The sequence below is a fragment of the Mandrillus leucophaeus genome, unplaced genomic scaffold, assembly GCF_000951045.1.
Source record: "Mandrillus leucophaeus isolate KB7577 unplaced genomic scaffold, Mleu.le_1.0 Scaffold187, whole genome shotgun sequence".
NCBI classification, from domain to species: domain Eukaryota; kingdom Metazoa; phylum Chordata; class Mammalia; order Primates; family Cercopithecidae; genus Mandrillus; species Mandrillus leucophaeus.
In genome coordinates, this window is record NW_012101887.1 from 414,657 (window position 1) to 429,116 (window position 14,460).

Consider the following 14,460-nt stretch of genomic DNA (forward strand, 5'->3'; position numbering starts at 1 on the left):
AGTGCAGTGGTGCAATCTCAGCTCACTGCAACCTCCACCTCTCGGGTTCAAGCGATTCTCCTGCCTCAGCCTCCCGAGTAGCTGGGACTACGGGCACATGCCACCATACCCGGCTAATTTTTATTTTATTTTTTAGTAGAGACGGGGTTTCACCATGTTGGCCAGGCTGGTCTTGAAATCCTGACCTCAGGTGATCCGCCTGCCTCGGCCTCCCAAAGTGCCAGGATTACAGGTCTTGTTTATTTATTCATTTCACAGAAGCCGGGTGTCAGTTGCATTTTATTTCTAACTTTTATAGATAGGTAGAGTTCCCAAGCTGCTGGACTCACAGTGCTTTTATGGCTTACAAAATAATCCACCGGCCCCCCCCAACGCCCCCCCCCGCCACCCAGCACTTTGATTCAGTAATAGTTCTTGCTTCTAGGTTCCCCAAATAAATAGTAAAGTTTAGAACTATTTCCTTGTCATCACAAAATATAGATTTGTCAAGGAATAGATAAAATGGTGGTCCTTATTTTACACTGAGTTTATCTTTTCTGTAGCATTTGTATTTCATTAAAATTTTACTGAAACTCAGTAGACACGTTTTAAGCTAATAAATTAATCTAAACTGGGATTTAGTGTTATATCCTTAATTGTAAATAAACCCCAAAGTTTCAAAGCATGGGGTCAATGGGCAGGAAAGCTGATTTGTGGTCCTAATTTTGTCACTAGCTGTCTAACTGATCTTACATATAACAATTCTGAGACTTCATTTTTCCATATGAACATGGCAGTGTTAATCCCTTCTCCTGTTTATGATCTAATTAGGTAATACATATGAAAGTCTTACAGAGTTAAGTCTGTAGAAGCATAGGATGTCACTGTAATTAGTACTTCAATGCTGCATGCAAAAAGTACGTTTAAGTGGTTATTCCTTTTGAGGTAAAATGAATTCACTTAACTTCCAATTTGGTCACATTAGGTCAGTCCTTTACAAATAATCTTCTAATGTAAATATTTGTGTAGATGAAGCCACTACCCTATTTCGAGCCACAACACTTGCAAGCACCTTGATGGAGCAGTATATGAAAGCCACTGCTACACAGTTTGTTCATCATGCTTTGAAAGACTCTATTTTAAAGATAATGGAAAGCAAGCAGTCTTGTGAGGTAAGAATTTAATGTTTTAGTAGGTAATAATTTGTAGCCAATTACATTTTAAGGAAAATATTAAATTTCTAAAATTATTCCTCATAGCAGTTATACCTGTCTCTAATACATTTATAAAAATGTTCTGCAAAATGGACTTTTTAAAAAAGATGTACTTTATTTTGGGATTAAAAACCATCAAGTTGCACCAGAAATTCATGAAAATACTTTTATCATTTCCTCTACTGCACTAGTAATCTATATACTACTTATAGAAAGCATGCATAACATACACTGAAGGTTTTGTTAGTGACTTATCATATGACCTGTGTAGCACTTCATTACATCTAGGTTTGTCCTTGAAGGTTTTTTTGCAAGAGGAGAATTATGAGATAACCTTGACTAAAACAAAAACATCTTTTTAGGATTATTAAACCTTCAGTATAAATTCATAATAAACTATTAAGACAGTAAGTGGAATCTCACACATATATTCTCTCATTTTAATGGTAAAGCAGCTACAAAGAAATATATATTTTAGATCTGATACAAAAATCAGTTTAAGGAATTGTTTTCGACAGTGGACAGTGGGACCTAGCAAATGTTAATCCTGCACGAAGGTGTCAATTCGTACTAATAACCTGAAGGGAAGAAATTAGTGATTTAATTTTGGAAATCTGGAGTAATGCCATAGTTGGCCCAGCGTAAGGATGACACAGAAGTGCAGCAGGTAGGTAGGGAGTCTCTGGACTTTAGAGATAGGCTGGGGAATTCGGACTTCTATAGATAAATGTACTCTGCTGACACTAGATCAGAAGGGTTACAGGAGAAGTTCTGAGAAAGGTTTGTGATTCTGCCTAAGACATTTGATATTTTTATTAGCCATTAAATAAGCCTCATTCAGAAAGGGCTTTTCATCAGCTTTTTTTACCCTCAAATAAATAGAATTGACTAACCACTGTTTGCTTTTCAGTTGGGTAATTGGGAATAAATGGTAAGAAACCTACCAGAAGGAGTTCCATAGAGCAAACTACTTAAAAACTCCCATTTATACAAAGAAAAAAGATCAGTACACACAGAGATACTGAAAAATAGAGAACCTTGAAAACTACAACTACTTGTTTTCCTCAATTCATTTGCATTTGTCATTGCCAACAATGCATTTCTATTGATTTATTCCTTCTTTTAGTTAAGTCCATCAAAGTTAGAAAAAAATGAAGATGTGAACACTAATTTAGCACACCTATTGAACATACTTTCAGAGCTTGTGGAGAAAATATTCATGGCTTCAGAAATACTTCCACCGTAAGTGGTGAAATTTTCATTTGACAAGAAATTGTGTATCTATGTCTTGAGAAGTTTCTATTTCTAAAACACGTGAAAGCTTTTCTGTTGTCCTAATATTATTATACTCTGAAAAAGTCATGGTTAATCTTTATAAGATGAATTATATTTAAAGAAAATAACTGTCTTAATAAAACCACCCATTGTTTTTGTACAAGCCAATATGTCTGGTTTGTATAGTAGCTTGGGGAGTGAATAGAAGTTTATAGTTTCAGATTTGAGATTGTAAAAGATATCTTGTCTATCCATTTAGTCTATACTTGATAGATTAATCACTCTGTTAATATGCTTTTAGGCCTCCAGTATTAGTGAACTCACTTGTTTAGGTAGAAGTTAACCTAAGTCTAAATCTTTCTCCCCAGAGTTTGCAGCTGGTTAGTTCTCTGTATCCGAAAGTAAATGTCAGGAAGTTGACTGAATAAATTGATGATGATAAACTTAGTCGATAAAATTTTCCTTACTCCTTCTAAATGTCTCATTACCTGTGGCAAAATACTTTTTTTGGGGAGAAGGCCAGTTTTATTAAACTGTGGTATATTTGGGTAAATTAAGCTTTCGGCTGCTAGGAGATCAGTAGTTTCACTTGCTTTCTGTGTTGAGATGATTGTGTTATTTTGGCAGGACACTGAGATATATTTATGGGTGTTTACAGAAATCTGTTCAGCATAAGTGGCCTACAAATACCACCATGAGAACAAGAGTTGTTAGGTAAGGCTCATCAATTCATTTGTTAAATCACAAACTGAAAGATGGATAATTGTGAAAAATTGAAGAACAACAATATACAATTCAACGTTTTTCTTTGACTTTTATGTCAAAGCCCTGTTGCATATTTTCTAAGTCCAAATGGCTCCTAAACTTAAAGTTACTATGAGATTTAGCTACCGTTTGCATTTTCTAAAAACATGAACATTCATTTATAGTCAAGTATTAGGGATTTTTAAACCCTTACAGGATGAGGTTAAAAGTTATACAACCAAAATCTGTAGCTAACTTCATATAATATTCTTCATACATACACACACACATTGATTGGCACTAAAAGAGAAGAGCAGTAACTGACTGATTTAGATATTAATTGGTTTATTACAATCTGTGACTCTGAGCTAATCTGGAACCAGAACATGTGGTGCTGAAGCTGTGTTTCGGTCTGCTCATTCTACCATAATTAGGAAGAACTGTTTTGGCAAACCATGGAATTTGGGAGCTTATATAAAGGGACTTCATTGTCATTATTCTATAGGAAGAACTGTTTTGGCAAACCATGGAATTTGGGAGCTTATATAAAGGGACTTCATTATCATTATTCTATAGGAAGAACTGTTTTGGCAAACCATGGAATTTGGGAGCTTATATAAAGGGACTTCATTATCATTATTCTATAGGAAGAACTGTTTTGGCAAACCATGGAATTTGGGAGCTTATATAAGGTTACTTAATTATCATTATTCTAACTTACTTTCCAATGAAGAAGCAGATCTGTCTGGAGAGGTTAAGTTGTTGAACTAAGGTTATATAGAAAGCTGGTGGCTAAGGCACAACTAAAGGTAACTTTCTAAGATCCAATCTGATATCCTTAAGTCTTATTTGTAGGCTTTTGCTTTTGTTAAGCATACTCCAACCAATACCCCAACTAATTCCAGGCAAATGGAAATTTAATGCAAAAGCATCATGGAATACAGCAGTTTTCTAATAATATAATTTGTTATTTAGAATATACATAGTCATGCCATGCTATATTTAAAATAATTAGACAACCATTAACACCATTATTACAGTTTGTTTTGAAAATGTGTGTTAATCCTGCCTCCAACCTAAATTTTGTCAAGGGTCTTCTATTTCTTTTTTTGGGGGGCAGATAAAATTTCTCTTGGTTATGATATGACATAATATTTAAGTACTACAGATTCAGTTTTTGTTGGCATTAATGGTGATTGGGAGGAATAGAAAAGAATTATATTCTAGCAGAGTTATGTGTGAGATGTAAATTAAAACTGTTCTATAAATTTGTAAGTTTCAAACAAGTATAATTGTTAAGCAAACACAGCAGGAAATTGTAAACTGATGCAAGAGGGTGTTTTAGGGCATTTTTGCCAAGGTTATGTTTCAGGCTCATAGACCTACTGTGTATAATTATGACAATATTTTCAAGTAAAGTTTACACAATATTCTTTAAATTTGAGAAGTCCAAAATTAAAGGCTTAATTGTTATTTTTTTGAGACAGGGTATCGCTCTGTTGCCCAGGCTGGAGTACAGTGGTGTGATTTCAGCTTTCTGTGACCCCCGCCTCCCAGGTTCAAGTGATTTTCATGCTTCACCCACCCAAGTAGCTAGGATTACAGGCATGCAGCACCACACCTGGCTATTTTTGTATTTTTAGTAGAGATGGGGTTAGACCATGTTGGCCAGGCTAGTCTTGAACTCCTGGCCTCAGGTAATATACCCACCTTGGCCTCCCAAAGTGTTGGATTACAGGCATGAGCCACCATGCCCAGCCAATATATTACAATTCCTATAAATGCTGTTTGAGAAGTAACTACTTTCTAAGAGTCCAAAAATTAGCAAACAGATACATGTTCAAAGGTAAATGCTGAGAAATTGGGTAACCCACTCTAATTAGAGAACAGAGATTGTGCCTATTAATGTCTAGAAGGAATTGCGTAACTCATTATTTTGGGAATAATGCTTGTCTTTACATAGATTATGTCTATCAATCTGTAGAAGGAATTGCATAATTCATTATTTTAGGAATAATGCTTGTCTTTACATGGGACAAGTAAGAGGTTATTAGTGTGGATTCTTCTTAAAAGGAAATTAGAGAGAAATTATCTACATGACAACATATCCTCCCGACCAGTGACTAAAGGAGGCATAATAAGAGTATCTATGCAAGCTTCATTTTCACACTGACATTGTCCCAAAATAAAATCAGCAGATAAAATCATGTATGACAGCTGTTAGTATAATTTTTGCTTTTGCTATTGTTTTGTAATTTGACAACTTTTTAAAACTTTAGAATTCCTGATGTCTTGCCTTAAAAGTTTTCCAGGCTGGGCATGGTGGCTCAAGCCTGTAATCTCAACACGTTTAGACCAAGACAGGAGGATTGCTTGAGACCAGGAATTTGAAATTGTCCTGGGCACCGTGTTGAGACTCTGTTCTCTACAAAAATAATTAAAAAAAAAAAATTAGCCAGGTATGGTGATACGCACCTGTAGTCTTAACTACTCTGAGCCTGAGGCAAGAGAATTGTTTGATCCCAGCAGTTCAAGGTTGCAGTGAGCTGTGATTGCGGGCCACTGTACTCAAGCCTCGGTGACAGAACAAAACCCTATCTCAAAGAAAAAGAAAGAAAAAAAAAAAACCTTTTCAGTGTTCTATTATAGACATTTTCATTTATCAATAAGTCACCTTTTCTCTAGTGCAATGGATTATTATTTTTATATGAATCATCAACAAAATCAATGCAGCCAACTTAAGGCTGTTTTGTTTAAATAAATTAAGAAATGAGGATGTGTGAAATTCTGAAATTGTACAGAATTATGCTTATATAATATAAAAAGTTTTTATACTCCTGTGGTATTTCAGAAATTCTTAGGGTTCCTGAGGATACTACTTTAAGTATCATATGACCACTAGGCCTGGAATAATAAATAGTAAGCAAGACAGTAAATACTACGGATGAACAACATTTTCCCAAAGTTAATCCAAATTCTAAATTGGGAAAAGTGAGTAATACATTCAGGAAGCAGATATATATATATATATTCTTAAAATATGATGCTTTGGCTTACTGTTTTCTTAAAAGTTTTCTGTGTCTGGGCTTCCTTTTATTGGTTTAGAGTGAAGTTTATGGTTCTATGAGTACTAAAAATTCTGTTTTATATGTATTGTTTTAATGTAACACATTATGTATGTGTTTTCTAAAAAAAAAAAAAAAAAATTTCCCTCCCATTCAGTGGTTTTGTTTTTCTTCGACTCATCTGTCCTGCCATCCTGAATCCACGGATGTTCAATATCATCTCAGGTAATCAGCTTTTGATAAATTTCAAAATTCAAAAAATTACAATTAACAGTTTCACACTGTTAGGTAAGAATACTCTTAAAATAAAGTAAATCTAGTTTTTTTTTTTTTTTTTGATTATCTAATTCTAGCCCTGGCATATATAAAGTATTCCAAAGCACCCTTCCTTCCTTGTGCTTCTTCGGCTTTTTTCTTTTTGTTTCTTTTCTTCCATCTCATATCTAATCTGAGATGGCATGATTACACACATTCCACCTTTTTTTCTGACCCTATTGTGTCTAAAACCTTTATAATAAATAACTTCTTGTAGTCTGCAACTTGGCTTTTTCAAGTTGGGAAGAGCTTTGCTTAGCCCATTGCTAGACTGCTGCCAGCTGGATCTTCAAGATCAAATTAAATGGTATCTACAGTTAGAATAGTATTCTGTGCGTACGCATGAAGAAAGCAGTCCTGGTTCCTCCCATTAGAGATTTTTAAAGTCACCAGTTATATAGTGTAAATTGGCCATTTTAAACTTCAGTAAACCCATATACCCATTTTGAGATGACTTTCAGGTGTTACACACTTCTTTCAAAGAAAGCATAACAGGGATATTTGTGACTTTGAATGTAATAATGAACCATTATAAACAGTAGGAACCAGAATTTTTACCTTAATAATCTGAAGCTCAAAATTGTATTAAAAATGTTTTGCGTCTCTGTAATTATCTTTTATTGCTACTAAAGTGGTTAAATCTACAAATCCATTAAGATTAAGGGTTTGAAATTCTTTTGGAGAAATTTATCTGAATGTTTGCCTCAGACACCACTATCTAAAACTAGGCAGTCAGGTAGATTATCTATGGGATTTTACTGTTAAATAATTAAGTTCCAGAACTTATATTTAATAGACACCAATACTTGTCATTTACATCCTACTTATCTGTGTTCTACAGGGAAATGCCTCCTGATTTACCTTTAAAATATTTTAAAAGTTTATTAAATTTCATGTTTTTCTCCTCAAAATAAAGCAGAGGTCCTAGATTTTATTTTGCTTCTTGCGCTTTAAGTGAATTATTTGGATTGCAGATAATGTTGGGAGCAGGGAATTGCTCAGATTGCTAACCTGAGTAGGCTGAAACTAGCTTTGTGAACTGTCACAAAACATGTGAGAGTGACAGTCTTTTTTAGTGGTAAAGGTAAAGCTTTGAGGTCCTCTGAAATAGTATCAACCATTGGAAATTGCTGCGTTTTGTAGTACCCTTTTCACAAGCCTAGAAGCACTGATAAGCATATTCAGTTTTCCTCTTTTAACTCAAGTTCTTTTGAATTATACAGATCACAAATTTTTCAAAAAACATTTTTCAGAAAACATTCTGAGTTCTGAATGGAAGAATGGGTAGTAGTGTAACAGTAAAGAAATGTTAAAGTGCTAAATTTATAATGGTTTAACTGAAAATGCTGTTGGAGTTGGTGTCATTAGCTGTGCCCAATTCTCTTCCAGATTCCCCATCTCCTATTGCTGCAAGAACACTAATATTAGTGGCTAAATCTGTGCAGAACTTAGCAAATCTTGTGGAATTTGGAGCTAAGGTAAAAACATTTTGATACTTTAAAATGTAATTTATGACTGCAAGTTTGACATGATAAAACGATAAAATTTGGCTTAAGTGAAGTTTTTAGCAATGAAAGATTATTTTGTTGGTATGTTTGTGTTTAAAGCATCTTGTTTAAATTTTACATTTTAATAGTGGAATTTTAAAAAACACCACTTTAGCCATTATAGAAAACAAATTTTTCAAGGTCCAGTGTACTCAAATTCTCCCACTTTTAACATAAAAATAATAAATGAGTACATTTTAATACAAAAATTCACTAATTTTATTTCACAGTAAACCTTCACTGTAAATATTAACTCGTTTTTTGTTTTTTTTTTGACACCTACATGTAACTGTACTATCTAAGGATAACGACTAATATTAAGTTGGTATCATATCATGCCTCCTGCTTTTGTCACCTAATACGTGACAGACTTCCTGCCATATGTGGAAATAGATAACTCTTTCATTATTCTTAATAATGGATATTTAGATGGCTTCCAATTTGTCCCTGTTATTGTTGTAACATATATCCTTACATACATTTCCTTTCATACTTGTTCAATTATTAGCTGAACTTAGGAGTAAAATTACTAATACATGTTTTAGGCTTTGCTATGTATTACAAGATTTCCTGTCAGCAACTTAAAATTCTTTTGTTGCTCCTCACAGCCTTGCCAAAACTCAGTGGGTACTATACTTTTTTCTTTTCTGCCAATTTGATAGGCAGAATATTTTGTATTTCATTGTTTTATTACTGTTAGAGAGACTTTCATTGTCTCTATCTTTGGAATTGCCTGTTGAGGTCCTTGTCTCATTTTCTTATTGATTTTTACGAGTGTGTTAATCTTAACCTTTTCCCTATTTATAGCATAGTTTTAAGTAGTCAGGATTTTAGTATGATGAGCAGTAAACATGTATGGCCTAGGTTTTGAATTCATCTGAATCTTGAAGCAGGTTACAAATAAGATGTTTTCCTATTGCAGTCTTCATTATATTGTATTTTAATTCCCTGTAATCTCTGCTGGATTCGAACCTATGATTTGGGGCCATGTTTGAGTGATTTTATATATAAGCAATTTGTATCTGCCAGTCTGCGTGTTATGATTTGTGCTTGGGTTCAGAATTTTCTTTCATTAAAAATGCCCATACTCCTCAGTATAGCCATTTGCTTATATACTAGAAGGAAAATACTGTCATTATATGATTTAATTAATTCTTGTGAATGTGTTGCTGCTGCTACACCTGATTTATAAGAAGTATTGCTACATGTATGGGTTTTGCTATATTAATTTGGTGCGAAAGTAACTGCAGGTTTTGCTGTTAACTGTAATTACTTTTGCACCAACCTAATAGGTCAAACAGTGGTTTGTTTCCGCTGCATATAATATAAGCATTCTATTTTTCAGGAGCCCTACATGGAAGGTGTCAATCCATTCATCAAAAGCAACAAACATCGTATGATCATGTTTTTAGATGAACTTGGGGTATGTATATAGTTTTTAGGTACTTTTTAAAGACTTAGAGTTGGCATAGCTGAGTTAACCCATTTAAGCAGCAATCTTTAGAAAGATTTTTCTATCCAAAACTAAAAAGACAAAAAGCCTGCAAATTTTTGTCTGCCTTCCTAAACAAAAAACAGCATTTTTGTTTGTAATTAAAACTATTTATTCTTAAACCAAAGCATACATTATTGTGGCTTTTAGACTACTTCCATCATTTTTTAGGGTCCGTCTTGTTTTTCATATCCTTTTAAAGCTATCACATCTGACTGCCATGACATTTTGTTGCCTCCTTAGCTTTTTTACTTTGCTGCTACTATGTGGGGCTTGAAGCAAGACGATGACACAGTTCTGACCAGGTTAAATAATAGACTGAAAAGTCTTCTTTTCTAGGAATAAAAGACATGGATTTGGTGTTACACTTCATTCAGTGTGAATATCTATGCCTCATTTGGGCCTTGTTAATAAAATGTGATTGATTACAAAATTATGAATGAGGGTATTTTATAATTTCTAGGACCCTGCCTTTAAGAGTTAAATTTTCATGATTGTACAGATTTTCAGGTACTGAGTCAGTTTTCAACTAAACTTAATAATTCAGTTCATATATAGGGAAACCAGCAAGGTACATGTACATGTGAATAGAGCCAGGTATAAGGCATGGCATTAGGGAGTGCTAGGATTGGAGATTGAGGTGTCCATGTTCTGTCTTAATATATTCAGGTTCAGTTAAAAAGACCACCACAATTTGTGGCAAACAAATCAGGAATGCCTATGAGTCACTAGTTTAGTGTATGAAAAATTATGGCATAGCTCTATATAGTGAAATTGACAAGCTAAAAGTCCATCATGCTTCTGTATGTGAACTGGGATATAGTTGATCATTGGAAAACATTTTTACTATGTTTAAGGAACTGTGTGAGAAATTATGCCACACAATCTAGGATTTCATACTGCTTAGAATCCAAATATAATACTATTATATTTCTTTACCATCTGTATACCATCTGTATAAGCCAAATTTATTTTTGAAGACCCACTTCAATTATTATCTCCTTCAGGAAGCTTTTGCTGAGCCCCAAACGTGAATAAAGTAACTTTTGTTTTACCTCCTAAGCATCCCCTGCATATCTGTGATATATAAACTCTGTGTTGCTATGATTACTTTTTCTAAAATCCTTTCTACTAGAGTCAGTTCTCTGAAGGCAAATATAGTGTCTTTCATTGCTATAATCCTTTAATCACTGAATGAATATATCCTGTATAACCGTGTTTCTCTACCCCATAGAAAACATTGTTTTGCAGTTTTTAGCAGTGTAAAGCAAATACTGTCACCATTTTACTGGTAATCCAAGCCTTTGTTAAATGTTATTCCAAGGCTTAAAAGAACACTGCCATTTAGTGTTGATAATAAAGTACAGGTTGAGTATCCCTAATCTGAAATGCTAAAAAAATCCAAAACTTGTTGGGTACCAACAGGAAATGCTATTTGGAAAATTTCCAATTCTGGATTTTTGGATTTGAGATGCTCAACTGGCAAGTATACTGCATATATTCCAAAATCTGAAACACTTCTAGTCCCAAGCATTTTGGGTGATATTCAACCTATACTATAAACTTTAATTATAGTGACTAAGTTACTTTATGAACCTTATCTGAAAGTACCATAATTAACACTGATTATTCCCACACATTAGCACATATTCTGAATACAGTCCACAGATAATGTCTAATTTGACATGTTCTCACTGCATTTTCATAGTGCAGTTCCTACTTATATGCATATCAACTTAGGCAAACTACAGGAGCTTAATAATGAAATTTCATCTAGGAATTTTAAGTATAGGCTGCATTTAATCCAGATTAGCAGTTAACCTACACTATTTGGCATATGCTCTATATTTCAGATATAAAGCTAATTGTTAGGAAGCCACATCCCCTGACCCTTATTTTTAGAATAACAATAATATTGTACCACATCTGTCATGCTATGGGAAAAAATAGACTCTGGCTTTCATGTGAATACAAAGGTTACAGAGTCTATATTTTACCATCATTAATGCTGAATTTTATATTTCAGTAAGAATCTTCAGAATTTTAAGAAATTTGAGAATTTAAAAAAATTATCTAATATACTCAATTAGAATATTTTCACATGAGACTATAAAGATTTGTATTTCTAACAAAAAATTAGCCGGGCATGGTGGCAGGCACCTGTAATCCTAGCTATTTGGGAGGCTGAGGCAGGAGAATCGCTTGAACCCGGGAGGCGGAGGTTGCAGTGAGCCGAGATCATGCCATCACACTCCAGCCTGGGCAACAAGAGCGAAACTCTGTCTCAAAAAATTAAAAAAAAAAAAAAAAGATTTGTATTTCTAAATGCAATTTTACAATTCCCTTAAAGAACGTACCTGAACTTCCGGACACTACAGAACATTCTAGAACGGACCTGTCCCGTGATTTGGCAGCACTGCATGAGATTTGTGTGGCTCATTCAGATGAACTTCGAACGCTCAGTAATGAGCGTGGTGCACAGCAGGTAGGCTTTCGCCAGCCTTCATTAACAATGATGTTTCAAGGATAACACTTTGAGAGGTAATAAATAACTGAATTCTGGTTAACATTTTTTCTTGTTACATTAAATTTTTGAGACTCTGCATCATATTAACAAAAGATCTCAGCAGACAGAAATAACGGGCCCAGACTAAAATGATGTACATTTAATACTGAAAAACATCAGGTTTTGCTCTTGAGTCTGCATCTTAATTCTACTGGAAAGCAGTGTAACTGTTAACATACTTTGGCGACGTATGTGAAAATGGCTAGTAAGTCAGTATTGATTTTTTTTTTCTTTCAGTTTCTGTCTCTTCTCTGTCACATACAGATACAGTGCATGGCCAAAGTGATTCTCAAATTGTGAAACAAATGATTATTATTTGGGATGTTTGTCAAATTCACATCCAGAGATTCTGAAGTGTGGCCTTGAAAGCTGCATATCTAGCAAACTCTTACAGGAATTTATAGGGATTCTGATGCAAGTGAACCATGGCCTACACTTTTGAGAAACAGTAGACTACATTGATAGACTTCTATCTGCCATCTGCACCAAACAGATACAGATTAGGATGTATTCAAAGAGACTTAACACCAGGTCAATTAAGATACTGGAGATACAAAACAAAATGGGTTACATTTTCAATGTCCTCAGCTGACATAAGGGCCACTGAGAAGAAGTGACCACAGGGACAGTTTTGACTAGTTTCTAATGTAGTTTCAGGAGATAGTGAATGCTGTCACCGCACTGGCTAACCATTTGGCAGGGATTTTGTAGAAGGGATTAAAGCATTGAATTTGGTGACTGAGTTCTCTACAATCTGAGATTCTAGAATCCTCAAGTCCTGTTCCTCCCAGCCCCCCACCCCCCAGCTTTCAAAACTAATAATATGACTTGCCTTAAATATTAAATTAAAAGACCTTTAAAGAGAGGTAAACTGCTTCTGGCAAAATGTGATAGTGATAGTTCTGGCCTAAAAAACAGGAGCATGCCAAACACAAATTTCTGTTCACCATATATAAAAATTCTCTTAGTTATGACCAGAAATACTCAGCCAATGACTGAATAATAGAAACTTATGTTTTGAGTGGAATTGTGCTAATATTTTATGCATCCCTTTGCTTTGATATGGCTTTTTTCAAATCCAGGTTCCCATCCTGAAATTGCTGACCGAGCTTTCATTTATTTTCATACCATTTTTCCTCTGTCTAGCACGTACTGAAAAAGCTTCTGGCTATAACAGAACTGCTTCAACAAAAACAAAACCAGTATACAAAAACCAATGATGTCAGGTAGCAGCCTTCGCCCCAGTGTTCTGCATGGATTCATCATGCCCAACATGGTAATTCACTTCAGTATAATATCTCCTTTGCTCTTGCCAAAAAATAGCACACTTTTCCACATTCCAATGATGTGTGAGCTATGCAAACAAAATCCAAGATTCTGCTAGTGCATAACTATGCCAGCAACCTTGTAAGCTATCTGTGCAGGATATTTGCACTATTTCCACATGGAATCAATCTTTAACAACCTCTGAGCCTTGGTGTACAGATCACCTTTCACAAAACAAAATGCTATGACTGTATCTTGAACTTTGAAAATATATTTTCAGTACACCCAGTTGCCAAAGTTTTGCTGTCTCTTAGAGAAAGAACTATGAAATCAACTGACACATTCTCTTATTGACAATTGTGTATAACTGGATTGCAGACTGTTCTTACTGTAACTACTTCCTGATTAGGAATATGACCATTTGACTGTTCAATGATTATTTGTATTTACAGTTTCCAGAGTTTGTCATTATAATAGGAACAATCTTTGCTGTATACTTTTAAAAAATACTGTGCTATTTCTCTTGCTGGAACTGTTGAAAGAAAATATATAGAATGATCTATTGCTCATCAGCTTTATTTTTTAAACATACTACTTATTTTGTTGAAATTGTCAAAGACTGTATTTAGATCTCATAATGCTTTGTTAAATGTTTACAACAGTAAATAGTTTGAATTCAGTAAATATTATTGGTTGTTGTATTGATCAATGCATGTTACCCCTTCATTTCATAGACTACCAGTTTCTTTTATGTTAACTAGAATGTTAAAAGTTATTTGTTCATTATTTGTGCTACCCTACCCCTTTGATTATGCAGACAAACCTCATCAGCTGCCTAACTTATCCATCTTTGAACTTCTGACTACTTGTTGTATCTGCTGGACATTTAGTTCAACTGTATAGTTTTATTTACTTCTGTATGTGTATTTTTGTGAAGTATTCACAAAGGTTAAGTTAAAATAAAACCAAGGGATATCTTGCATAATTGATTACTTCT

General features: G+C 34.3%; 1 protein-coding gene across 5 annotated transcripts in view; it reads left to right on the forward strand.

Moving 5' to 3' along the window:
- Positions 1–14,452, forward strand: part of RASA1 (RAS p21 protein activator (GTPase activating protein) 1) — a 121,684-nt gene extending 107,232 nt beyond the window's left edge. For 3 of the 5 annotated variants that reach the window (XM_011978003.1, XM_011978001.1, XM_011977999.1), the window contains 8 exons: positions 1,009–1,151; positions 2,320–2,435; positions 3,096–3,182; positions 6,435–6,502; positions 7,982–8,070; positions 9,485–9,562; positions 11,982–12,116; positions 13,344–14,445. In XM_011978003.1, the coding sequence (XP_011833393.1) occupies positions 1,009–1,151; positions 2,320–2,435; positions 3,096–3,182; positions 6,435–6,502; positions 7,982–8,070; positions 9,485–9,562; positions 11,982–12,116; positions 13,344–13,427 (800 nt within the window). In that variant the 3' untranslated portion in view covers positions 13,428–14,445. Of the gene's footprint in view, positions 1–1,008; positions 1,152–2,319; positions 2,436–3,095; positions 3,183–6,434; positions 6,503–7,981; positions 8,071–9,484; positions 9,563–11,981; positions 12,117–13,343 lie in introns of all 5 variants that reach the window. The other 2 variants (XM_011977998.1, XM_011978002.1) reach the window with 1 other exon arrangement.
- The last annotated feature ends 8 nt before the right edge of the window (positions 14,453–14,460 follow it).